This window comes from Notolabrus celidotus, chromosome 10 (assembly GCF_009762535.1).
Source record: "Notolabrus celidotus isolate fNotCel1 chromosome 10, fNotCel1.pri, whole genome shotgun sequence".
Classification (NCBI taxonomy): Eukaryota; Metazoa; Chordata; class Actinopteri; order Labriformes; family Labridae; genus Notolabrus; species Notolabrus celidotus.
Window position 1 is genome coordinate 11,597,710 of NC_048281.1, and position 25,227 is coordinate 11,622,936.

Below are 25,227 nucleotides of genomic sequence, written 5' to 3' on the forward strand. Positions count from 1 at the left end.
GATCACCCGCAACACACCCAGAAATAGCACGTGCAAAATTATTATTTGCACACGCAAATTAGCACTCGTTATTTGGGATCTTAGTAGATCAGGCCCTCTGTGTTATCACCAGATCGTATTTCCCTTAACTACAACAACAAACTGTCATGATGAGCGAAGCCAGGCCTGGAGTCAACAGGTCAGAGGTTTTCAGAGGACCATAAAGACAACATGGATGAGGAGAGGAGGAGGAGAATCCTTGATTCAGTAATTACTGCGGGGAAACCTCGGTCACATGACTCCAGATGTCCGGCGGTCCTGCTCCATGCTGCGTTCTGAAACAGACAGACCGGACTGGGATCTAGTGGAAGTTCTGCATTAACTGAAACATTAAAGCAGCTCTCCATGGTGCTAAAACATAAGACTCTCATTGGTTGTCAGTTTAGTGTGTGTATCTAATATTTCTCTAACTCTTTACTTTATGTACGCTTTTCCAAACTTCCCTGGAGCTTTTGTCTCTCTGCAGTGATGTCACCTTCTGAGACGTGTAATGTAAAGCAGAGCAGGAGGATTCAGAGGTCCTCGCCACTCTCTGCCTGCGGTGTCTCTTTAATATTACATTATCATTCAAAGTGTCTTAGCCACTGTAAACAAACCCTCTAACCTAAACACACCTGGAAAAACAATCCCTCTCTACACCACCTGTCTGTGTCAGAGCTAACGTGCTCCCATTAGAGCTGCCTGTTAGCAAACACTTCCTGTCTCAGTGAGATGTGATAACGTGCTGCTGCTGGTTCAGGTTGTTTACCCAGAGATTTAAATAAATATATTTTATTGTCTGGAGACTGAAACACCCGGAGGCTGAGTCCTGCAGGTTTCTGTCAGACCGTCCAGACTAAATTAGAAGGATCCGTCTCTGACCTCCTCTGCTCCCGACGGGCAGCCACAATATCTGTCCTCCCTCACTGTGTCTGTCAAACTCTGCCTCTTCCTCCTCCTCCTCTTCCTCCCTCCTTCTCTGCTGTTTGTGACGAGTGGGTAATGAGAACGCAGCGGGAAGGAGCCTGCTGACTTTATCACCTCCTACCCGGCTCCTTTTTACACCTGTCCCACTCTCCTCCAAACTTTCAGAGCCCGTTTATTATTAGCTTCATGCTAAGGTGTGTCTGCAGAGCGAGCACAGAATCAAGGCTGAGGAAATAAAGACAGCAGGGTTCATCCCCAGCAGAGAGATCAGGACGGAGTGCCTCAGGTTCCTGACCTACACAGAAAACAATAACACAATAAACGTGTGCAGAGAGCACAGGTGAGGGGTACTCAGACTGAACCCTCAGAGATTGCTGACACCGGGTTAGGAGAAACTGATTTGTCCTCCCACATGCTGACGGACGGATGAATGGAGAGTGTTACCTCAGACTTAATGAGAAATGTGACACGTCTAAAAGTGAAGGTCTCAAGATCAGAGGGTCTCTGGTGACAGGTGACAGACCTGCAGGAGGAGAAACACACACGAAGCTGAACGTTTGACAGATTTAACGTGTTTTTATTTTACACCAGAGGAGGAAATTATTAGTTTGTTTGTCTTTGACTGTAAAAAGATTAATAATCAATCCAATAAAGACTACAGAAAACATGTACATATGCACATATAGGTCATAATCACCGCCTCCTCCGTGTTAACAGATGCAGGGCTCTCAAGTCTCCCGCATTGAGCGTGAGACACACGCATTTCATCCATAGACTGTGTAAACTATGGACGTATTACCTGTGACGCCACCCATCTGTTCCTGAACGCTGTTTTGAAGCCAAATGACTGAGGCAGCCATATGGGAAATGCAGAACTCAACCAGGCAGAGTGTGACATAAAGTGGCAGAGTTTGAGCCTCCGAGCCAACAGCTTTGCGTTCCCGACCAGGAGTCACGTCAGTCATGTCCTTATTTGGACAAAAACTCCTAATCTTAATATCTTCTGACCGTCACGTTAGAAAAATATTCACCCACCGTACAGTGTGTGCCGATGGAGAAATTAGCTACATTAGCCAAGACGTTTTTTGAACCAGGCTGTAAACATGTTTATTAATGCTGCAAAGATTGTCTTTTTCCCATTCATGTCTATGTGGTTTCCGGTGTTTCTGCAGCCAGCCTCAAGCGGATTCTCGATGAATTGCAGTTTATAACACTTCCGCATGGGCTTCATAGTTTGAGACCAGAGGTTGCCACTTGATTTCAACCTGTCCAAATGCTGACACGCCAAAATTTGTATTTCTCACACAGAGTAATTACTAGGACAACGCCAACCAAGTTGCGCAGTTTTTCCTTAAACTGTTGAACAGGTAGGTATCAAGTGGGTTTCCCGTAGAGTTCAGAATGAGCTTTCCACACACCAGCTAATCAAAAAGAAATAAATAAATACAGCTACCCAACAGCCAATCAGAAAAAAGCATCACTGTATCCGGGTAAAACAAAGCAACAACGTTGCGTTCCAAAGAAAAGGATGCACATGCGCAATGCAGACTGACCGCAGGTTAGAAGACGCGGTCTGTCTGCACCCCTGAGTTCAAAACTTGAGAGCCCTGCAGATGGGACATGAGTCAAGGTGTAAAATCAAACACAGGTCAAATAAATGTTTGTCAAACATGGTTTCTGTCGTTATAGTTAGTTCCTATCATACTGATTTATGTCTCAGTGTTCATGTTTCTGTTTACTTTGAATTTGTTATTGATGATATAAAAAGAAGGATGAAGCAGGAAAGAGGGGAGGGGCTAATCAAATGTCTTTTTTAGATCCAACTTTTCTTCAGAATTTTGATTTTTTTCTTGGAATTCTGAGATCAAAGGCAGAATTCTAGAACTCTGCCTTTGATGTCACAGGCAGAATTCTATTACATCATCATCGCTGTGACTGACAGCTGTGTGGACCAATGAGTGTTTAGGTTACAGGAAGGGGCGCAACATGAATACTGCAGCTCTAAACTGCATCAGCAGCCCAGGATGTCGGTGACTATGGCACAGTCAGCAGTTAATTGTTGCACTAACTTCTTTTTATCCCTTCAGAGAAAGACGTCTCCTCTCACAAACAACCTAAATTTATTAACCTGAGCCTCATCTGTCCTCGTCTCCCCATCTGTGTCTCTGTCCTCTCTGCAGGGATTTCAATGCCCATCCCCGTGCTGGGCCTCAGAGATCACTCCAAGGTGTTCAAAGATGGCAGCTGCCTGCTGACGGATAACAACTTTGTGCTGGTGGGCTCCTTCGTAGCCTTCTTCGTGCCACTCACCATCATGGTCGTCACCTATTTCCTGACCATCAACGCGCTGCAGAACGAGGCCACCCTGTGTCTGGACCAGCTGGTCCCCCGGCCTAAATGGAGCACCACATTCACGCTGAGCTTCTTACCGCAGACCTCACTGTCCTCTGAGAAACTCTTCAGACGCTCCATAAGCCGCGAGGCCGGAGGGAGGGGGAGCAGCGGCAGGCTCAGCGGCCCCAGAGAGAGTGTCAGCGGCTCTCTGTTTGGACGCCGCACCATGCAGTCCATCAGCAACGAGCAGAAGGCGTCCAAAGTCCTCGGGGTGGTGTTTTTCCTCTTCGTGGTCATGTGGTGTCCGTTCTTCATCACCAATGTGCTCGTGGTGGTGTGTGACCCTGCTGTGTGCGACGCAGGGCTCATGGGAGGCCTGCTGAATGTGTTTGTCTGGGTGGGGTATATGTCCTCAGCAGTCAACCCGCTGGTCTACACACTCTTTAATAAAACGTACAGAGCGGCATTCCTCAGATACGTCCGCTGTCAGTACTCGCCAGAGAAGAAACCTCTGCAACTCATCCTGGTGAACACCATCCCGCCGCTCGCCTACAGCTCCACGCAGCTGCAACTCAGCGGCAACGGGAGGATACGGAACGGAGTGAAGGACTTCTCTTTACCGGGACAGGACTCAGAGAAACACAAGCTAGACAAGAGTCACGGAGAGAGGGACGAGAGCTGTGTTTGAGCGTCTGGAGTAAATTCATGGTGCATTCAGGAAGAGATTAACCCTTCGTGGTAACGTTACATCAAGGAGGGAGGAGGAAGGTCAAAGTGCCAAAGACGAAGTGCCTCACAGTCAGGGTGTTAGAGACACTGAGGTCAGGAGGGAGAAAATTAAAACATTCATGATGCAGTACTTTTTAACGGATTAGTTTAAGACAGTCAACAGATCAGATTAGCCAAGTTTACTTCAATGAAACCTCTAGAATGATGTTTCTCTCGTCTGCTGAAGTTTCTGGTCTCTTTGTCAGCGAGACGAAGCATCTATTTTCATTTTTAGGTGAGTAAGTCGAATGAGACAGGTAGAGGTAGGACGGTCCGTGCAGACGATGTGAGACACTTAGAGCACATGACCCCTTCTATAAGAAACCCAGACGTATGTAGACTCTGGCTGCTAGGCTGTGACCTCAGCTCACCTCCCCTCGTCGGTCAGGTGTCCTCTGTCTCACGTCACACCTTGCAGATGGATCAGGAGGGATTAGACTGGACACCTTACCAGCTGCTGGTGTGTGAGAAGGAGATCCAGGATGAGCCGGACTCTGCAGGACTCCGGATCAACCAGCCGCAATGAGGAGAGGAGACGCCTGCCTCTTCTGTGAATTCTGCTGAAGATGAACAGTGAATATACTTTTCATGTTTGTGATAATAACGTTTCAGAGACGACATAAATAAATCTATATTTGTATTTGGTGCAGATTAATGTGAACACACATACATGATTGTTAAAAAGATTTATTCAGGATTCTGATCTGATGCAGTATGCAGACTGGAGCAAGATTAATGAAGAGGTTTGTTTCTCACCTTTATTGTGTTCTTTGAGACCATCAGTGCACAAACTGGGATTGTGTTTAAGAGCCATCAGGGTGTTTCTCCTTCAGTTTTTACATGAGGTCCGTTAGTTGGATTCCACATGTTTGTATGTTATTTTAAAATGTGCTGAAATGGATTTACTGTCTCAGAATAAAGAAAGATTCGGATAAATGTGTGATCAGGATGCATTAAAACCAGAAGAGCAGATTTGGACTTGCTCTCTTCAGATTGGAGGCTCATTATAAACTTGAGAATGTTTTTAGGAAAGCAAATCTCTGCAAAAACGTCTCTGAGTTTTCCAAAAAGCAAAGATGTCCGTGTGTGAGGATTCCTGTCTGAAATGCTGATGGACAAAGACATAACTTTGACCTCACAGAACCTGGGATTTGTTGGTCTACCTCTTCCTCAGTCCGATTTTGTGTTATTGGATAAGTTTGGTGTTTTAAACAGATTAGATCTAATGATGAATCTTCACAACACAGAAACTGATCGTCCAGCCCACAGCTTTAGTTACACATCAGTCACATTTCATCTGCCCAACAAGGCGGTCCCTTCCTTTGGGGGAAGGGGCGCGAGTGAATTACATATACAATTAATTTAAAGATGCGAGTTCTTGCAAATTATTTGAGCCAGTGGAGAAGCAAATTTGCTTATTTGCGAGAGTTGAAAAATCTGAATGTGATAGCCAATCAGCATGCAGATCCTCCAGTGACATATGTTGTGATGTACGGACCGGTGGACCTCCTCCTTCTTTCTGATAAGAAGCCGTAAGTAACTTAGTATACTGGAGGGAGGGGGGGGGGGGGGGGGGTTGTGTTGAGCTCCCTGGAAGTTGTAGCATGCTGCACAGCTAATCCAGCATACTGTTTTTACATTTGTTAATAAAGGGTTAAATCGATGGAACAAGTTGAGGAAGGGGTAGATCAAGCGGTAACCTCCGGCAAGCTGAGAAATTAAGCCGAGGCGAGGCGAGGTGCTAAAAACTGCAGTTCCTCCAGTGTCCACTTGTGGCTGGATCCGGAAACACCGGAAACCACATACACACCCATTCAAAGAAACAATCTTTACAGCAGAAATAAACAGATGTTTAAGGTTCTGGTTCTGTATCATGAAAACATGGCAAATTTCTGCTGATGTGACTTCAGATCCACAAAGTAAACCTGGTGTGTTTTTTTAATCCTGGTGTCTATTTTGGAAATTTGATGTTTTCTGGTGAAAGTCACGTTTCTTTTGTATGTCGACTGTGTGAAACAGTTCATTGGTTTCATCGTTTTTGAATAAAAGTCAAAAGGAGACTGTGTGTGTGTTTTGTTTTGTTTTTTTAGCCTTCAGTGCATGAATATATGTGTGTAGATGAACGGAGAGTAAAACAGGACCTGATACATCCCCAGGGAAATTATGGTGTAGAAGCTTTCCCAGAAAGACAAAGAGGAGTGAAAATCAAACATGAAGTCAACGCCAAAATATTACATAACGCCGAAAGTTGGACTGTAATAACCCCTTTGTTTTTATGAAAGACAGAAAGTTATCGTCTAACCTGATTGATCTCAGTGCGCACAAGTTTATATTCATAATCCACAGAGTAAAGCTACTTTTACAACCTCTTTAGCATGTTTAAAAGGATAGTTGAGCCTTTTTTTTAAGCAGGGTCCTATGAGGATCTTGTCATTAGTACTAGATCTGATAGTCTAGACTCCAACCTGGATTGTGAGACATCTTGGACAGTCAGCAGCTCCTTCATCCGGACACAGACGCTAAATATTCTGCTGCCTCTGTTTCCATGTAAACACAGTTTGTGACTCAGCAGGTAGGAGAACAAACATGGCTGCTAAATGTTTCTGTGGAGCTAAAAGCCGTCTCCAGCTGAGCTAATATCCTCCTTCTTTAGTCACCATTGTTACTAAACAGCCTCGTGTTTCTGATGTCTGAATCCTGCTGAGCACTTTGTCCTGTAAACCTTGTTTTCTGCTTCAAATAACAAACCTCACAGTCGCTTTTACCACATGAAGCAGCATCACCTCCTTCTCTTCTTTTATTTACCCTGAGCCAGATTCAGCCTCTTTTATATGTCGACAGACAAAATGAAACCTAATAAAACAGATGCTAAAGTGATCTGTAACATGAAAACGTCACTGCCAGTCATGTTTACATTCATCAGTATCTTAAGTACCAAAGCTACAGAAACCAAAAGATGCCACGAGTGAACAACAGAGCGCAGGGGTCGAGTTGGCGCTGCCGCTGAATACATGCAAAGAAGCAGAGGAGTAAGACATTATTTATTGAATGTTTCATGGAAGTTAAACTCTAAAAAAATTATAAACTTCAACACAAGTGCACAGGAAGGAGTTGGATTCTGTTTCAATGCAGCTGCACCTCAACTCTCAAGTTACAGTGGCAAGGACAAACTTCCTGTAACAGGCAAAAACCTCCAGCAGGATCAGATTCATGTTAGACTATAGAGGGAGGGGGTGAAGAGAGAGAGAGATGATAGTGGTGAGACGGATAGTAGTTGTTGTAGCAGCTGGAGTCTGGCACGTCCACAGCAGCAGAGATTCAGAGGAACTTACGAGACAAGGGAGCTCAGGGACTCCAGAAAGGTCTATGGTTAGTAACTTTAATGGGACAGGAAGAGTTAAAGTGAGAGACAGACAGACAGAGGGAAAGACAGGATCCCAGTATGTCAGTTCCCCTGGCAGTCTAAGCCTACAGCAGTCTAAACCTATAGCAGTGTAAGCCTAAAGCAGTCTTAGCCTATAGCAGCATAACTAAGAGCTGGTCCAAGCCTTATCCAGCTCTAACTATAATCTTTATCAAAAAGGAAAGCTTGAAGCCTACTCTTAAAAGCAGAGAGAGTGTCAGCCTCCCAGACCCTGACTGGTAGATGAGGATCTGATCTGATGATTTAAACTGCATTATCAGACTCTCTGACGGCTCTCAGGTCTCACTCCCCGATCGTGTCAAACTATATGGAAATGTAGTTTCTCCTGAATGTTCTGCAGGCCTGGACTCACTCCGGCTGTCATAATGACTAATGCAATTCAGAATCTTTAAATGTCAGAGAGACTCAACATTCAGGCGACACCAATAACAAAATGTCCTTTCAAACAATGACAGAGAGAGAGAGGATGGTGGAGAGAGAGAGAGAGAGAGAGAGAGAGAGAGAGAGAGAGTGTTTTCCACTGATATACTTTCTACTTCTCTGCTTCATTACTAATGACTCATGTCTGACTGAAATATATCTGGAGGAGCACACACTGGAACCTGTGATAAAAATTAGGGAGGAGAGAGAGAGGGGGGGGGGGGGGGGGGGGGGGGGGGGAAGAGAGAGAGAAGAGAGTGAGAGAGTCATATTGTATTGTATCTGATTCGCCTGCAGCAAGTTCTGCCCCACCGTCCAATTTATCTTTGTGAAGAATTTATCTTTACCCCATCTGTCTACTGCTGTTTAAAATAGCACAGGACACACACACACACACGCACACGCACGCACACGCACGCACACACGCACACACACACACACACACACACACACACACACACACACACACACACACACAGAGTTATTAACAAAATCAGATCATCATATTTTGAAGGACACAATAATAATTGTGTGTGTCTGTGTGTGTGTGTGTGTGTGTGTGTGTGCATGTTTGTGTGTGTGTGTGTGTGTGTGTGTGTGTGTGTGCGTGTGTGCGTGTGTGTGTATGTGTGTGTGTGTGTTTTTATTGTATTTTTGGACATGTGGGGACCCTGTTAGGTTAGGGACCTTATGGGGACACGACAGAAACCAGGTACGAACCATAGACTGTATAAAATATGGACGTAGTATCTGTGACGTCACCCATCTGTTTCTGAAGAGCTGTTTTGAAACCAATTGTTGGCGGCAGCCATATTGCTTCTGTCGAGCCAGTGTGACGTAAAGAGGCTGAGTTTGAGCCTCCTGGCCAACAGCTGCAGTGTTCCCACAGGCAGCTGTGCCTCTCATTGGAAGAATAGTAATCTCAATATCTTTAAAATTGCCACGTTAGAAAAAAATTCACCCCTCTCACAGTGGGAGCACATCGAGAAATGAGCTGTCCAGACTACACTCGTCTTTTGTACCAGGCTGTAAACATGTTTACTTCTGCTGTAAATATCGTCTTTTTCCCATTCATGTGTATGTGACTTCCGGTACTTTCAGAGAGAGAGAGAGCCAGCCTCCTCGATGAACTGCAGCATTTAACACTCCCGCATTGACTCATATTTTAGACTGGAGGTTGCCGCTTGGTGCGAACCAGTGGTCCAGCTCGCTCGTCTGGAAGTGAGGTTTCCACAAAAACTCTTCCCCCTGGTGGCTGGCTGCAGTATAGGTCAAAACCTCCATCTCCCCGATTCATTTGAATGGGGCTGCAGTCAAACTTTAAAAATAAATATACATTGTACAAATGTTTTTCACATCCGTATGCTGTGCTGATATGTAGTTATCATTTGACTGTTTTGTGTTCAAGGCCTCTTTTACTGAAAAGTTTCTTTTCCTAAGTTATTAGAGTTAAAAAACAGGGTTTTACTTCTGGGTTTGCTTTGATTGACAGCTGCTGTAGAGGGAAACTCCACAGGATCTCGTGACGGTACGCTGTAGGGCAAATTACCAGGGCAACACAGAAATTCTCTACTGCGCAGAGTAGAGTAAAAAAGTTATTTAATGTTTTGTTAAAGCTAGAAAGCTATTATGCCCCCTACTGGCCTGGAGAACTTCTGATGAGATGGCTTAATTTGCAGCTTTTTAAATTGTATTTATTTAGGGGTTTGAACTAGTCCTAAACATTGAAGCCAAACATTTACAGCTCCCGCTACTGACTGGCTGAAGTATAGGGTCTCAAGCCCCGCCTCCTCCATGTTAACAGATGGGACATGGGTCAAAGTGTAAAATCAAACACAGGTCAAATAAATGTTTGTCAAGCATTGTTTCTGTCATTATAGTAAGTCCTCATCATGCTGATGTATGTCTTAGTGTTCATGTTTCTGACTAGTTCACTTTGAATTAGTTATTGATGATATAAAAAGAGGGATGAAGCAGGAAAGAGGGAGGGGCTAATGACATGTCTTTATTAGATCCAACTTTTCTTCAGAATTTTGACTTTTTTTTGGAATTCTGACATCAAAGGCAGAATTCTAGAACTTTGCCTTTGATGTCACAGGCGGAGTTCTAAGACATCATTAACACTATGATTGACAGCTCTGTGGACCAATGAGGCTCTTGCAGCACCAGTTTACTTTGATTAGTTATGAGCAAGCGGCAAACTCCGGTCTCAAACGATGAAGCCAATGCGGAAGTGATATAAACTGCAATACATCGAAAATCCGCTTGAGGCTGGCTGCAGAAACACCGGAAACCACATAGATATGAATGGGAAAAAGACGATCTTTGCAGCATTAATAAACATGTTTACAGCCTGGTTCAAAAAACGGCTTGGCCCTACAACGCTAATCTCTCTAATGGCATACACTGTACGGGGGGTGAATTTTTTCTAACGTGACGGTTAAGAAGATATTAAGATTATGAGTTTTGCCCAAATAAGGACATAACTGACGTGACTCCCGGTCGGGAACACACAGCCATTGGCTAAGAGACTCACACTACGTCACACTCTGCCTGGTTGAGTTCCGCATTACCAATATGGCTGCCGCCGTCGATTTGCTTCAAAACAGCTCTCAGGAACAGATGGGTGACGTCACGGATACTACGTCCATATTTTTTACAGTCTATGGTTATGAGACGTTAAAATGCGTCAGAAACTTTTATTATGAGGAACTTTCTCTTTGCATGAGAATTATTTCCTCTTCAGTCTGATTTAGTTTCACACTGTTCTTCCTTGTTTATTGAAATCATCATCCCACTCTACCACAGGCTGCAAAGAGTCATCTCCACATGCAGAGGTAAAGATGGAAATGAGGCACTTAACCGATGTTTTTAAAAGCTGCACAAATCAGTTAAAATTTTGACAACCTTCAAACATTTATTTGACATTAATGTTCCTGACACACGCACCCCCACCTGTGAAACCTCTCGGTGCAAACACTAATGAACGGCAGTGTGTGTCGGGGTTTCTGTGTGAGCCGGGCCGACGTTGAGGCTGTGAATTTATAATCCTCTGGGTGGGTCAAAATCCATCAACCCGCTCTCTGTGTGCAAATTATGGTCGTGAAATGTCAGTCGGCATGACTGCTCAACACACACAAACACACACACACTCATACGGCACATCATTACCCTTTAAACACACACTTATCCCCTCTATTTTAAGCTTGTTCCATCTAAGACATAAATTATTCACAGAGTCTAACACTTGTTCTCCTCTCACCACAAAAAAGAGATCTTTATTAAAGACTTTCTGAGCACACACTCCCTCTCATTAAAGACTTTAAAATCAGCTAGCTAATGCTAACTGCTAACTTCGCCGTGAGGTCGTTTGAAGTCAAGTCGTCATGCAGCGTGAGAAGTTGAGTTTCAAAGTGATGTTATTGAGCACGGAGTAATTAAAGGAATCCTCACAGAGTGCCTCAGAGACCCGCGCAGGAAGAAGAGGGGATTAAGTACAAATCAGAGGTGGAGAAGGAGGCAGAAAGTGAAGAGTGAAAGAGAGGACGGAGGAGAGGGAAGGACGACAGGAAACACCACGAAGAGGAATGGTGATAGAATTAGAGGTGAAGCTGAGGGCGTCAAACAAAGAAGTACAAGACGGAGTTGGAACGATGGAGGGTGGTAACAGAGTCTACACATCCATCAAAATGAAGTCTGACAGCTCCTCCTCTTCCTCCTGTATCCCTCCTCTCCATCACTCCTAAACTGGATGTGACAGATGCTTTCTGTCGTTCCCTGCAGTCCGACACATGTCACGTCACTTTCATTTAAACATTCAGATCAGGCTGAATCCCAGAGGGAGAGGTGGTCTGACGCTCGACATGTGGAGCAGATGATCTTTGTAGGTTTTGGAGATGATTCACAACCTGTTTCATAGGTTCAGCCTCCTGTGTGCTCTTTTCTCCATCGATGACATAGAGGTTTATGATCCTCTCAGGCTGTTGTTCACGTTGAGATCTTTTCTTCAGGCAACAGGTGAAAGCATTAATTGAACAAAGAGGAGCAGGATGAATCTCATGAGTGTATGAAGATCTCTTTGAGGTTAATATCGACTCCTCCTGCAGCTCAGGGGAACCTCCTCAGGTTGTATTTGTGAGTCCAGGAGGAAGAGCAGATACCAAAATAAACCAGAGGCCGTGTCGGCAGCAGACGATAACACACAATTGATTCCCATTTTAACTCATTTAGCGTCTCCTGATCCATTCCTTCTCCTCCTCCCCCGAGGGGATCTCACAGAGATTATCTTTATCTCTCTCTCTCAGAGTTCAGCCTCTTCTTATCGATCATATGCACGTGTGCTAACTCTCAGTTTCTCTCTGAGAGCAGACTCCTCTCCCTGAGAGTCTCTTCATCACCGTGACGTGGACAAATCGGACAGAGCTCCTCCATCGCTCATCATACCGCATTGATCCATGAGAACCAGAGATAAATTCAGCTCCTTCTGCAGAACAGTGAGGCAGCTTGTCTCCTCTGAATCTGCATTAAGGAACATCCACAGAGCTCTGTCGCACTTTGAACCAATAACAAGAACATTCTGAGACTTCTTTAAGTTTAGCTTCTGCCGCTCAGAGGTCATCTGAACATCACATGAAGCTTGTAAAAAGACTTTCCTGTAAGTTTCTATCATTGTGAATATCGACTATCAGATTTCTGTAACTATCCTCATGTCGGCTCAGGCTGCAGGAGTTTAAGTTACAGATCATGTACCAGGAAAGAGATCGTACTCTGACCAGCTGATGATCCATGCAGAAGACAGTTTGGTGCATAAGATGACCTTTCTTTATGGGAAGGGACTTTCATGGCTTTTTTTATAAAGATAAAACAGCAGATAGAGTATGAAAGGCATGCAGCAAAGTGTTGCAGAGCTGAAGCCTCAGTGCATAGAGCGAGACTTTAACCACTTTAAGCCATCCTTAAGATGCACTTTGTGAGCTGGGTCCTAAATATTACTGTAACAGAAAGAAAGAGACATGTTTTACCCATTTGGCCCTCAAATATAGCTAATATATGACTGATAGTGCAGCCACCACCGTCACCTGTTAAACGTGACCCAACATGACTGAAAATGTTCTTCCATACTTTTAGATCTTTTATTTAGGGTTTAGTGACTGAATGCCAATATTGGTAACAACAGATGGCGCCATGTTTCTGTAAAGTGAGTGTACCCTACATGACTGGGTGAGAAGTGGGACGAGCCCCCGTCTGTTATCCGCACTGTAACGGCCAAATTCCACTAGATCCGTGTACGCACCGTCACAGGACCAGATCTGATTGGTTTCTATTCTAGTCAATGTTGTAACGGGTTTTCATGGTCTCTGAGGTGCCAGTCAGTGTCAAGTCTGTGTGTGGTAACACAAATGTGTTAACTTCCAAAGAGCAGGTAACATGTGCAGCGCTGATGTCAAAGACAAATTTCCATAGGGGAACAATAAAGGACATTGTATCGTATCGTAAACCATGAGTCTTATTATTAAACAACACCAAGATCAACTAAAGACTAAACTTACAAACAACTTCAACAAAACAGAAGCACAAAACATACCTGCATGAGAGGCGGCTCAGGCTTTGAAACCCCCAGGACCAGGTGTTCTAAGTCAGCAATCAGTGAATTCACCTGAGCAGAGAACAAAGGGACAAACACAGGAAAACATATCAAAGTTAGGCCAGCCATCACTCACAACTACAGTACCTCAGGGATGAAAGATGAGAGATACAGTGATGGAAACAACATAGGATAAATGTAGACAAGTTAACAACAAGGCCTGTTTTTCTAACTCCTTATCAACGATCATCAGACTGATAGGCTGCAGGTTATTTAGATTTTTACTGTATTGAAGTACCAACATCTTCAGTGCATCATTTAGACATGACTGTATTTAACTCTTCTTTAAAGAAGACAAAGAAAGGTGTAGAAAATGTTACTTCATTTACAAGGTGTTAAAAAAACAACCTAGCTTGTTTCAATGTTGCTTTCTTCATTACAAAAAAAGATTTTGTCTTCAAAAAACTTTTTGCCCCAAAAAAGGTCTTATAAAAGAGGCAGTCTTTTAATTGGGACACTATGTTTTATAAATCCCTCTCATCTTGTGATCTCTACTCTAACCTTTATGTAGCTATGATTGCACATTTGTCAGTTGTTTTCCTGTAAATGATAATGTGTAGAACATAATCTCTCAGTGACACATGTATAAAATGAAGGTCTGACTCTGAGGTGGCTGACCTTTGACCTGAGTTCGTCGTACATATGTCAGTGCAGATGGTTGGATATTTAATTTGTGCTGCACAGTAAACTCTGATTAATGTCTGGAGTCCTGGTTGAGTTGCAGTGTGACTGATTTTAATATTTCTGGTGACTCTGCTGAGCGGCTTCATGAAAACATCCAAACTGGGAAACGCTCCTCTGTGAAATCACATTTCTGGAGGAGGCTCAAGGACATTCTTAAGTGTTGATTATACATTTTCATATCAGAAAATCGGTCCTCTGGAGAAAACTCCTATTCAGAGACTCCACTTTGTTATTAGGAAGGAGCGGGATGAGAGGGAGGAGGAGGAGGAGGAGGAGGAGGAGGAGGACTGATGTGCTTTAAAGAAAACAACTCATCAAGGAGAGAAGAAAGAGCCGGCTGCGTTAAAATGAACACCCACACACAGCCACAGGCAGGCTCCACACACACACACACACACACACACACACACACACACACACACACACACACACACACACACACACACACACACACACACACAGATAGATAAAGTGTTGTTTGAGTTTACTTCGGCTCCCCTGAAACAAAAAAAAAGCTGTGTCTTTATTTCCTCGTCTTTCACACAGATCTAACTTTTGATTGTCAGTTTCTCTTCACTTCTGATGTCTCTTTGTTTTCCGAGCGGAGCAATCATGGGGCTTTCGGTCAGCGTTGATTCTACACATAGTTACATTGGAGTCTCACATCAGCTACTTGCGTAGGCCACTGCGTACGTATGGGAGCTACGTGGACCTCCAGCGTAGGCTACGCTGTCGATTCAATGCAGAAGTATAAATCAGCCTTAAGATTGAGTTCAGCATTTCCAATATGCCTACAATAAGCTTAAATACTCTGCTTCAGAAACAGCTGGATGACGTCACAGAGACTACATCCATGTTTTATACAGTCTGTGGATCCCTTAAAGCTCATAAGTAAAGAAAATTAGGAAGTAGTGTGTCTTCACAAACCACCAACTTATCAATCTGTGCTTTAAAGATGGTAAACGTGACTTTACTACTTATGTTACTTGGGAAGTAGCATCTGCCTGAACCTAGCTATGACAGATTTCGACGCATCCCTTTGTGTTTTTACCTATTTAAGCTCAGTTCTTCCTCCTCTCTGATGAATGAATACAGCCATTTTTAATCTCTGTTTACCCACCGTCCAAAGATCATTATATACACATTTCTATCGATCACTGCCCATATTAATTATGCCCCATAAAATCCAGTAGAGTTTCATGAAGCTGATTCTGCAGACTGTACAATGTTTATAAAGAAAGAAAAGCACAAGAAAGAATAATAAGAAGGCTAAAGATCACGATTCAGGCGACAGAAGGAAGAACTCACCAGAAACTAATGAACAGAATACTGAAGAAGAACAAGAGCAAGAGGGTAAATAGAGGATTTTTAAAACTGAGGAGCACAATTAACAAACAAAACAAAACATTAAACAAGCTGAAAAAGAACAGACCAAAGTGACCTAACATGAAGATATTTCTTAGAGGACTGAACTCGAGTCCACCTGAGTCCACCTGAAGAAACAAAGCAGCCAAGGGAACAAACTCTTGTTCAGACGTCCGAAACAAAAAACGATTTCAGTGATTTTTCAGGAGGAGAGCCTTGGAGGACTTCACTCTGTTTAATCAGGCTGAGAAAGGTGGCGCCGTTTGAACGCCGTTTGTGCGCTGTTAATGATAAAGTAGAAGAAGAGACGGGTTGTCATAGTAACCCCGTCCTCTACTCTGCTGCTTCTGCAAAGGCTGCTTGGAAACGCGGTATAATTGGCCTTGTAAATAAAGGGCAATCAAAACAATACATCAGCTGAGAATTTGGAGGACACACACAAATAAAACAACACACACACACACACACACACACACACACACACACACACAGGTATAATGAGGTCAGTGTGGACGAGAGGACCAGGTGAAGCAGAATACATTAACCCTATGTATACTTTGATTAAGCTGCTCACCTGTAGCTCCTTTTACATCACCTCATATTCACTCTTTCATAGAGATGTAACTGTATCATCACTATAAAGGCGTAGTTTGGTTTCTGCAGTGAAGCAGTGGAAGGAAGTGGGAAGTACAGGGTCCATGATCCTTTGTGTGCTGCTCACTTCCCCAGTTATGTGCAGCAAATATGTCACACATCGGCTTTAGTAGGGAGAAGGAGAAGATTGTGAAGCTGAGGATGCTCCTGCAGCTTTTGAATCTGACAGGTGAAAGCATGTCCTGACAAGACATGAGGCCACACATGATCACAACGGTCACCCCCAATCTGTGGACTTGTTTTCTGTTTACTTATATTTATTTTAAGTTATATTTTAAAATTGTCATGTCGTTATGGAGAGGACAGGCTGGTCTCCTCCAGGCTAAATTAATGTAACGCACTAATAATAACAACAACAATAATAATAATAATAATAATAATAATAATAATATAATAATAATAATAATAATACCCTTATTTGTATAGCACTTTTCGATACAAGTAACAAAGTGCTTCACATGAACAAATAAAAACACAATAAAAGCAAAGAAGCAATAAAAGCAAATTGACAGTAAAAGCAGAGAGGTAAAATGTAAAAGATTAAAATAAATTCACAAAATAAAAGCTTTAGGATAAAAGTGTGTTAGCGACTGACTCTGCAAGTCTGATTTCCTCTGGCAGGCTGTTCCACAGTCGGGTAGCTCTGACTGCAAAGGCCCCGTCCCCTTTAGTTTTTAGTCTAGACCGTGGATCAGCAAGCAGAGCACTGCCGGAGGATCTCAGACTGCGTCCTGGTTTATGGGGAGATAAAAGCTCATCAATGTTTTGAGGGGCAAATCCATGTTGTGCTTTAAATGTGATTAAAAGTATCTTAAAATCGATACTAAAAACAACAGGGAGCCAGTGTAGGGATGCTAAAATTGGGGTGATGTGGGATCCTGGCAGAAGCCTTCAACGCCCCCACATACCTGAAAGAACTATTAAACCCACAGACCACCACGAGAACCCTCCGCTCCACCAATACCAACCGCCTCAACTGCCTTCGAACCAGACTCCACACTATGGGAGACTGGGCCTTTTACTCTGCTGCCCCGCGTCTGTGGAATGCCCTCCCTGACCACCTGACAGCCCCCCAAACCACAGACTCCTTCAAAAAGAACTCAAAACCTTTCTCTTTCTGAGGTTTTTATCTGCCCTCCCCTGCTGCTTTGATCTGTTTCATTTAACTGCACTGTTTTTAATAAATGTCTGCAATTTATTGTCTGTTTTTAAGCCTGTTTTTACTTTTGCTTGTTTCATTGTCATGTAGCACTTTGAGATTTGTTTCTAATTGTAAAGTGGGTCACAAATAAAATATTTTATTATTATTATTATTGTTATTATTATTATTATTATTATCATTATTATTATTATTATTAGAGTCGGAAAGAGGGAAGAGAGGATGAAGTCGAACCATGGGTCTTTAAGAACTGCAGCCTCTGTTCATGAGGAAAAGAATGTGCAATTACTTCTACTTACTTATGGGTTCCCCATGTTTTGGCAGGTGGACTTTGATCCCTATCTGCACCAACATGGACGTAGTCTCTGTGACGTCAGCCATTTGTTTCTGAAGTAGTTAAGCTCATCGTCAGCATAATCGAAATTCTGACTCAACCTAACTTTGGTCGACTTAACAAGAGGCAAAGAGACGGAGCTGAGGCGGGCCTTTAGCCTCCTTGCTAACAGCTAAAGTGTTCCCGTCTGTCAGTCAATCAGCCACGCACCCAAATATGCAAAACTAGCAACTTTAATATCTTCAAAAATAACAAGTTATAAATAAATTCATCCCGTACAGTGTGTGCTGATAGAGAAATGAGCTATTAAGACCTAAACTGTTTTTTGAACCAGGCTGTAAACATATTTATTTCTGCTGTAACGATTGTCTCTTTGAATGGGTGTGTGGCTTCCTGTGATAATGGAGCCAGCCTCTAATGGACGCTCGATTAACTGCACTTTTTATGCTTCATTTCTCAAAGTGAAGTTTGCTTGTATGAAAATGAACTTACAAATATCTCTTAAACTCAGTTAAATTAATTAAGTTAAATTAACACAAAAAAGAAAAATCACTTTTCATTTTCTGAAATTATCAACTAAGTCAGCAACACTTGTTTTTATTTTGTCTGTATTTCTAATTTGCTGCAGGCAGTAATATTGACGCTGATGTTCAAGGGGACCTACTCAGTGTTGAATGAGTACAGTAATGAGCGGTTATTAATCTGAACGGGTTTCTGTTGAGCAAATTAATCAAGGAGAGTAAATGTTTCCTCAGTCCCTGTTTCACCTCAGCAGATGATTAAGTATGACTCAGGAAGTCACACAAACAGCATTAATATTCATCTTATCAACAGCCGGCAAAGTCTGCGGCAGTGTCTCCGTGAACAAAGACTGAGCGAGTTTAATGAGTTTAATTAACAGACAGAAACACTACGGAGAGAAAGTCAAGAGGAAAAACAGACGCTTTATTAATAAAGGTTGATTGACTTTAAGGTTATCTGAGCAAACTAAACACCTATAAGTTTAGTTTGTTCGTGACGGTCCTCACATGTGTAGAAGAATATAAAGTTGTGAGTGATCTCCGGTTGTAGCTCCTGCTTCCTCCCTGTGTTCTGAACCTCAGGGCTGTTCCTGTAATTACTGTCAGAGCCGGGGACAGCTTCTCGGTGTGACAGTGCACAGGCTCAGCTGTGGAGGTGATCTCTTTTTGTTGAGGGTATGTTGAGTTAATGAGACAGCAACACAAGAGCCTTCAGCCGTTTGAGCTTTCATTAGTGACACAGACTGAGAGGGGACAGCAAGACACAGATCTCACACGACGAAGACTCGAACACAGATGTGCTGTTTGTTTTGAGACCTCAGCTCCTCACTCAGGAATCAGTCTAATTATTTCACCACAGAGAGAAACTAACCGTGTCGTCCTGTTCACTGCTCTCTGCTGAAACGTGTTTACCTGTACCTGACCTGTGTCTCTGTCAGATTCTGATTCTGCCTGCTGCAAACACGTGCAAGCTAATGCTGCTACACGGCTGAAAAACCGGCAGGTACACTGTAGGCAAACAAGACCGACGTCTTACACATGGAGGAACATCTAAGAACTGCTTCAGGTGGGCAACTTTTACATTTGACAAACACCTGACGAATATATCATCACAGTCTCCCTCTGCTGTCCTCTAACGGTACTGTGCTCTCTCTTTCAGCTTCAGGTGCTGCAGAAGAACTGTTGTTTTGATAAAAGTATGTCTACCTTTCGTGGTCCTGATCAGCTAGGGCAGACATCTGTGCAAGGAGAGAAGGAAGAGAAAGAGTTGTCAAGTTGGTGAGAGACTGAGTTCCTCCTGCTTTTGTTATAGAGTTGAAATTATTGTCACAAAATGAACTTTCGTCTGGAATTCTGCGTGCCTCTCCAGGGAACCGTGCCGTGTACGATATAATAGCTTCATCTTGTTTACTTCACATCGTCTTCTTCGGTCGAGGTTTTGTTTACTACTGGCCAGTGATGAACTTTTAGCTTGTTTCATCTTCATCCTGGAAGAAAAGGACGTTGATCTACATTTATCGTCATAACTTGCATTCACAAAATTTACGCTGGCACAGGTGAGAGGTTCCTCTGAAGACACACCTTTTCACAATCCTACAGGTGACAGTACGTCCATTCACTATTTGCATTCACTCTTTACTCCTCGATGCTCCTTTGACTCAAACCCTCTGAAATTAGACATCTTTGTTTTTAAAGCTACAATCAGATCACTGAATTAAAATGTCTTAAAATAAATCCACAGATTAATGTAAAGAAGCATCAACAGACAGTGTTGTGTCGTATCAGACTCAAGATGTAGAAATTTTCATCAGTAAGCGTCTTCAGAGCTCTGATGTCTTCGTCTTGTTAAGGACAAAAGAAGGAGTCGCAGCTCTCCGTGGAGAACATAATTACTCCGTCAATTAACCTTTATTACCCACGTCACACCAGCAGGCGCAGAGGTCAGGACAGCCTCAGCCCCGTGAGGACACTACGTAATCTTCAGACGATAGTTTCAGACTGTTCAGAGGTTTGAAGGAAGACGGGCGGTCGAAGAATCCAGAGGGAGATTCTGTTAGAGGAAACAAACTTCAGATATCGCGGAAGAATCAGGTTTACCTGCTCAGGTTCACTGAGCAGTGGAATCAGAGTCAACAAGAACGTGACTCACCAACAGACTACTAGAGGGCAGTAAGACAGAGATGAAGGCCATTCAACAAAGATGACACCACCCTCAGGAGAGACTCCACAGTTGGCCTGTTACACCATAAGGATTTCTAAAGTCTGTAGGTTTCGTTCCTTTGGGTCTGTTGTTGTCCGTTCAGTTCTCAGAGTCCATCCATCTCAGAGTTTACAGGGACATTTCAGCAGCACAGAAACAGAAAGCAGTAAAATCCCATCATGCCAAAAACAAAGTGACATTTCTTCCCTCCGTATAGAGTCACATCCATCCATCACGTCTGTGAGCGTCACAGCCCACAGGGAGGACGAGAAACCCTTCATCAGCCACCTCTCCTCCATATTCACAGAAACAGACTGATGAATGTGACTCAGCCTGAACACAGAGATCGATCCTGTGACATACAGAGTGTTTGTGCTGCAGACATGAGAGGATTCATGGTGCGGATGCTCTGATGACGGGTCAGCTCTCACGGTGATGGATGTGTTTACCAGCTCGCCAGCGTGGTGACCTCATGAAAACCCAGAGTCCACTTTAGCCGGTATGAAAGCATCATCTTCGAAACACACAATCAACTCAGAGAGAAAAAATCATCTCTGCAGGCGTAGAGACAGACATCAGGGGAAGATATTCTGGGTAATAATGCTGTGATCTGTGAGTGTTCAAAGGAGGAGCTGACAGAGAACACTCAGCCTTGTATCTGTTTCACAATGAGACAATCTGAGGCATGTCCACACTGGAATCTGCTAGCTACTAAAACTAGAGCAGCTGGAGTCCACCTGCTGCAGCTTCATAAACTTTCTGTATCAGGGTGAAGAGTCTGCACAAACTTAAAGATTCTGAGACACGTGCGCAAGTCAAAACAAAACCAAGGCAGGAACAAAAAGCTGAAAGACATAGAAACATCAGACAGCTGCAGATATTTAACTAGTGCAAAGTCAAAAACATTCCCAAGAAACCTTGAAGACACATGCAAAGAAAAATACTGAAACTTGAAGCTTAAATTTAATTTCAACTGCAGTTATAAACATGATAGTCAACGTTTCCAGTTTTATCCTCCAGTTTCTTGAGCTGCTGCAGCCGATGGGAGTGTTGCTGTAGGAAATACTGCATCCTAAGTTATTCTGCTCCACTCCTATGGAAAACAGTGCCACCTGACTGTCATAAGTTGCTTCAATAAGATATGTTATTGTTCTTCCTGTGTTATTTGTATTTTCCTTAGTGTTTCATTTTGTATTCTTTATTCCTTGCCTATGTATTTCCTTGTGTGTTTCTAAGTCCAGTCTCTGTTTAATTTTGTCGTTTTTGGTCTTTGTGTGTCTGGTTTAGTTTCACTTCCTGTCCTTGTGTTTCCCTCCACTTTGATTGCTCCCTCATTAGTTCCACTTGTGTCTCGTTGTCTCATCTGTGTCTGATCGCCAAACTTTGTTCCTGCAGAGTCTGAAGGTCTTTGTGTGTCAGCAGCCTGAACGCAGACACGGTGACATTCAGCAAAGGTCAAGAGACAGAAACCACCAGGATTGTTCTATCGCTGTAATGTTCTCGTTATGTGTGTGTGTGTGTGTTTCTCCGTTCCGTAAAGGTTCTCTGTGTTCTGCTGTTTTAACCGTATGTAAAAGGACTGACGAGGACGCTGAGGTCATGTTTTACACGGTGTTGTTATGAGGTTGAAGAGATTTGTGTCCATAGAAATGCTGCTTGTCTGACTCCTACCCTCCCAACCACAAGGTTACAGGCGTTAAAATGACACCATAGGACTTGTGGATCTTGTCTCTGATGGTTTTGTTTCCTTTTTTAGATCATAATAAGGCATCACTGTTAGTATGAGCCTGTTTCATAATGATCAAAAAACTCCCTACTGGAGCTTTAAACCCATCAGAGAGCTGCTGAGTGAATCTGAGTGGTTTGAATTACAGCTGTGAAATCTGTATTATAAAGGGAGATTAGCAGGAGTAGTAAAACACTCACCTGTCCCTGAGTCTGTGTGGATGTCAGCTTTGTTTCATCGCAGCATCGCTCAGAGTAAATGAGCAACGGTCACATTGAGGAGACGACTCAGGGACAGTTTAGGCAAAGCTACCAGCTCTCACAGTTCGTCCTTTCCCGTGTGAGTCAATTAATCGGCCTGAGGGATGCTGGATCCATGTGGAGGACTTTGATCCCCGCTGTAATCTGCTGCGTTTGTCTGTAACCTTTCATTTGATCTCCAAAGCTCTCATTACGGCTCAGAGTCCATGTTTTTACATCCTTCAGAAGTGTTTGAAGATTTAAACTGCAATTCAGTTTTACAGACGATTCAGTAATTATCGCAGGAAAACCTCAGTCACATGTCTTCAGCTGTACAGCGGGTGTAGATGAACGAGAGAGCACGGAGCTGGTCCGCAGCGAATAGGAGACAGACTGGACACGGATCTGGTGGGAGTCTGACGGAAGACACACGAGAGGGAATTACAGTGTTTCTTCAATGGAATAAAAAGTTTCAACAGAAACTAAAAGTTTAATAAAATATATTTTACAGACCAAGACGGGATCAAATTCAGAAAAATGTGTTTTTAATAAACGTACTCGTACATGTGACCTTAGTTTGTCTCTGTTTTCATACACAGGGGGGGAAACAAACAAACAAACAGACGTGTGTCCTCACCTGCAGGGTCTCCTGGTCCTGCTCCTGGTCCAGGTCTGAGTCATAGAGCAGTAAATGTCAGATTAGGGACACCCCGGTGTTAAATGTGTGAGAGCTGTTTGCTGACATTTAACTCGCAGTGACAGCAGACAATGGGCTGATGTCTGAACAGGATGCAGAGATCCAGGCTGACGGATCAGGTCCAGATTCCTGCTCTCCATTCGTCAGGTTTAATCACCTCAGAGAGTCGACGTCGCTCACAGCAGACACATCGCTGAGGGATCAAGTGTTTGTCGTGTTGGGTTTATCTGATGTGTCGACTCAATCTCAGAGTTTATGGATGTTTTTGAGACGCTGTGTCGACTTAACCAAGAACGAAAAAACACATTATTAAATGTTGTTTTCTGTTGTCTAAAAACTGAAGAAGCATGTCGGCTTTAACCTCTTCTTCCTCGCAGTACGCTCACCCTCCTCCTCACTTTTTATTCCTCTTCATAAAAATACTCTGCCTTCTTCCTGAGCTCACTGAGGTCTCCAAGGTAACAGGTGCTACGAAGCACCAGAGAACACCTGAGACACAACTCCAGCTGTAACACGCACAAACACACACACGCACACACACACTGGACTACCGTAGAGATGGGCAGATAAGATTTAAGTACACTGAAAATAACAAACAGCTCCACATTAGGATGAAAGTTTCCAGTAATTGTTGATGACTCACTCAGGAGTCGTTAGTTTTAATAACTTCACCTGGACTCTGACTCTCTAATGACTCACCTGTACGGGTCAGCGAGCACCTTCATGACTCACGGCACATCACTTTGAGAGCGACTCCATGAAAGGTCAAAGAGCCCTCGACTCCAACATGAGATGCAGAAGTTTGACATTTTAAAGATATTTGTTTCATTTTCAGGTGAAAGGAAACGAGAAAACAAGAGGCGAATAAATCTGGAAAACAAATGTAACAGATGATCTAACCAGATCATACTTCATTAAAACAGTTTTCTTGTTTTATATCAAATAATCAGAATCATTAGCACGGCTTTAACCGCCCGTTCACAAGCCTTTTTGCATGCACTTAAAAAACAACTGAAGGCTAAGGAGGAATGGAAGCTGACTGATAAAGACCTGTCTGCAATTTATTGCTTCAGGTACAGTCTGACATCAAAACAAGTTGTCATGAGTTGATCTTTAGTTGTGTTTTTGCCTTGTTTCCTCCCTGTCTGTGTTCTGGATTAGTTATCCAATGTGTTCCTTGTGTTTAGTGATCCGTGTCATGTGTTTTAGTCTTGTCTGTTGTGTTTCCTGTTTTATTTTCTAGTTCTGGTCCCTCTGTTTCCAGTATAGTTTTACTTCCTGTCCTTGTGTGTTACTCAAGCGGCAACCTCCGGTCTCAAACGATGAAGCCCATGCAGAAGTTTTATAAACTGCAATACATTTAGAATCCGCTTGAGGCTGGCTGCAGAAACACCGGAAACTACATAGACATGAATGGGAAAAAGACGATCTTTGCAGCATTAATAAACATGTTTACAAAAAACAGATTGGCCCTACGAAGCTAATCTCTCTATCAGCACACACTGTACGGGGGTGAATTTTTTTCTAACGTGACGTTTCAGAAGATATTAAGATTGCGAGTTTTTGCCCAAATAAGGACATGACTGACGTGACTCCCTGTCGGGAACACATAGCTGTTTGCTAGGAGGCTCACACCACGTCACATTGTGCCTGGTTGGGTTCCGCATTTCCAATATGGCTGCCGCCGTCGATTGGCTTCAAAACAGCTCTCAGGAACAGATGGGTGACGTCACGGATACTACGTCCATATTTTATACAGTCTATGGTGTTTCCCTCCTTTTTAATTACCCTCATTAGTTTCACCTTTGTCCTGTGCTCACACCTGTGTTAATCACTCTGTGTTAAGCTCTTCTGTCTCCCCTTTCCTGTGTTGGATCTTTCTATGTCTTCCTTGTGTTCACCGTGTTTCTTTTGGATTTAGTTTCTTAGACATCTGTAAGTTTTGTTTTTATCTTTTCGTTCTTTCATTATGAAAATCATTGTTTTTCAGCACATGGCTCCGACACCATTTCTTCCCATCGTGACAGTTAAGTACGGGATAATGTATGTTTAGCAGGTTATTACGGGAAAAAGAACTCCAACAGGGTGAGACAAGACTCTGACGAGAAGCAGA

General features: G+C 43.2%; 1 protein-coding gene across 1 annotated transcript in view; it reads left to right on the forward strand.

Moving 5' to 3' along the window:
- The window catches only part of htr2aa (5-hydroxytryptamine (serotonin) receptor 2A, genome duplicate a), a 47,144-nt gene extending 41,037 nt beyond the window's left edge, over positions 1-6,107 (forward strand). The window contains exon 3 of the mRNA XM_034693330.1: positions 3,126-6,107. Within this exon, the coding sequence (XP_034549221.1) occupies positions 3,126-3,967 (842 nt within the window). The 3' untranslated portion in view covers positions 3,968-6,107. The remainder of the gene's footprint in view (positions 1-3,125) is intronic.
- The last annotated feature ends 19,120 nt before the right edge of the window (positions 6,108-25,227 follow it).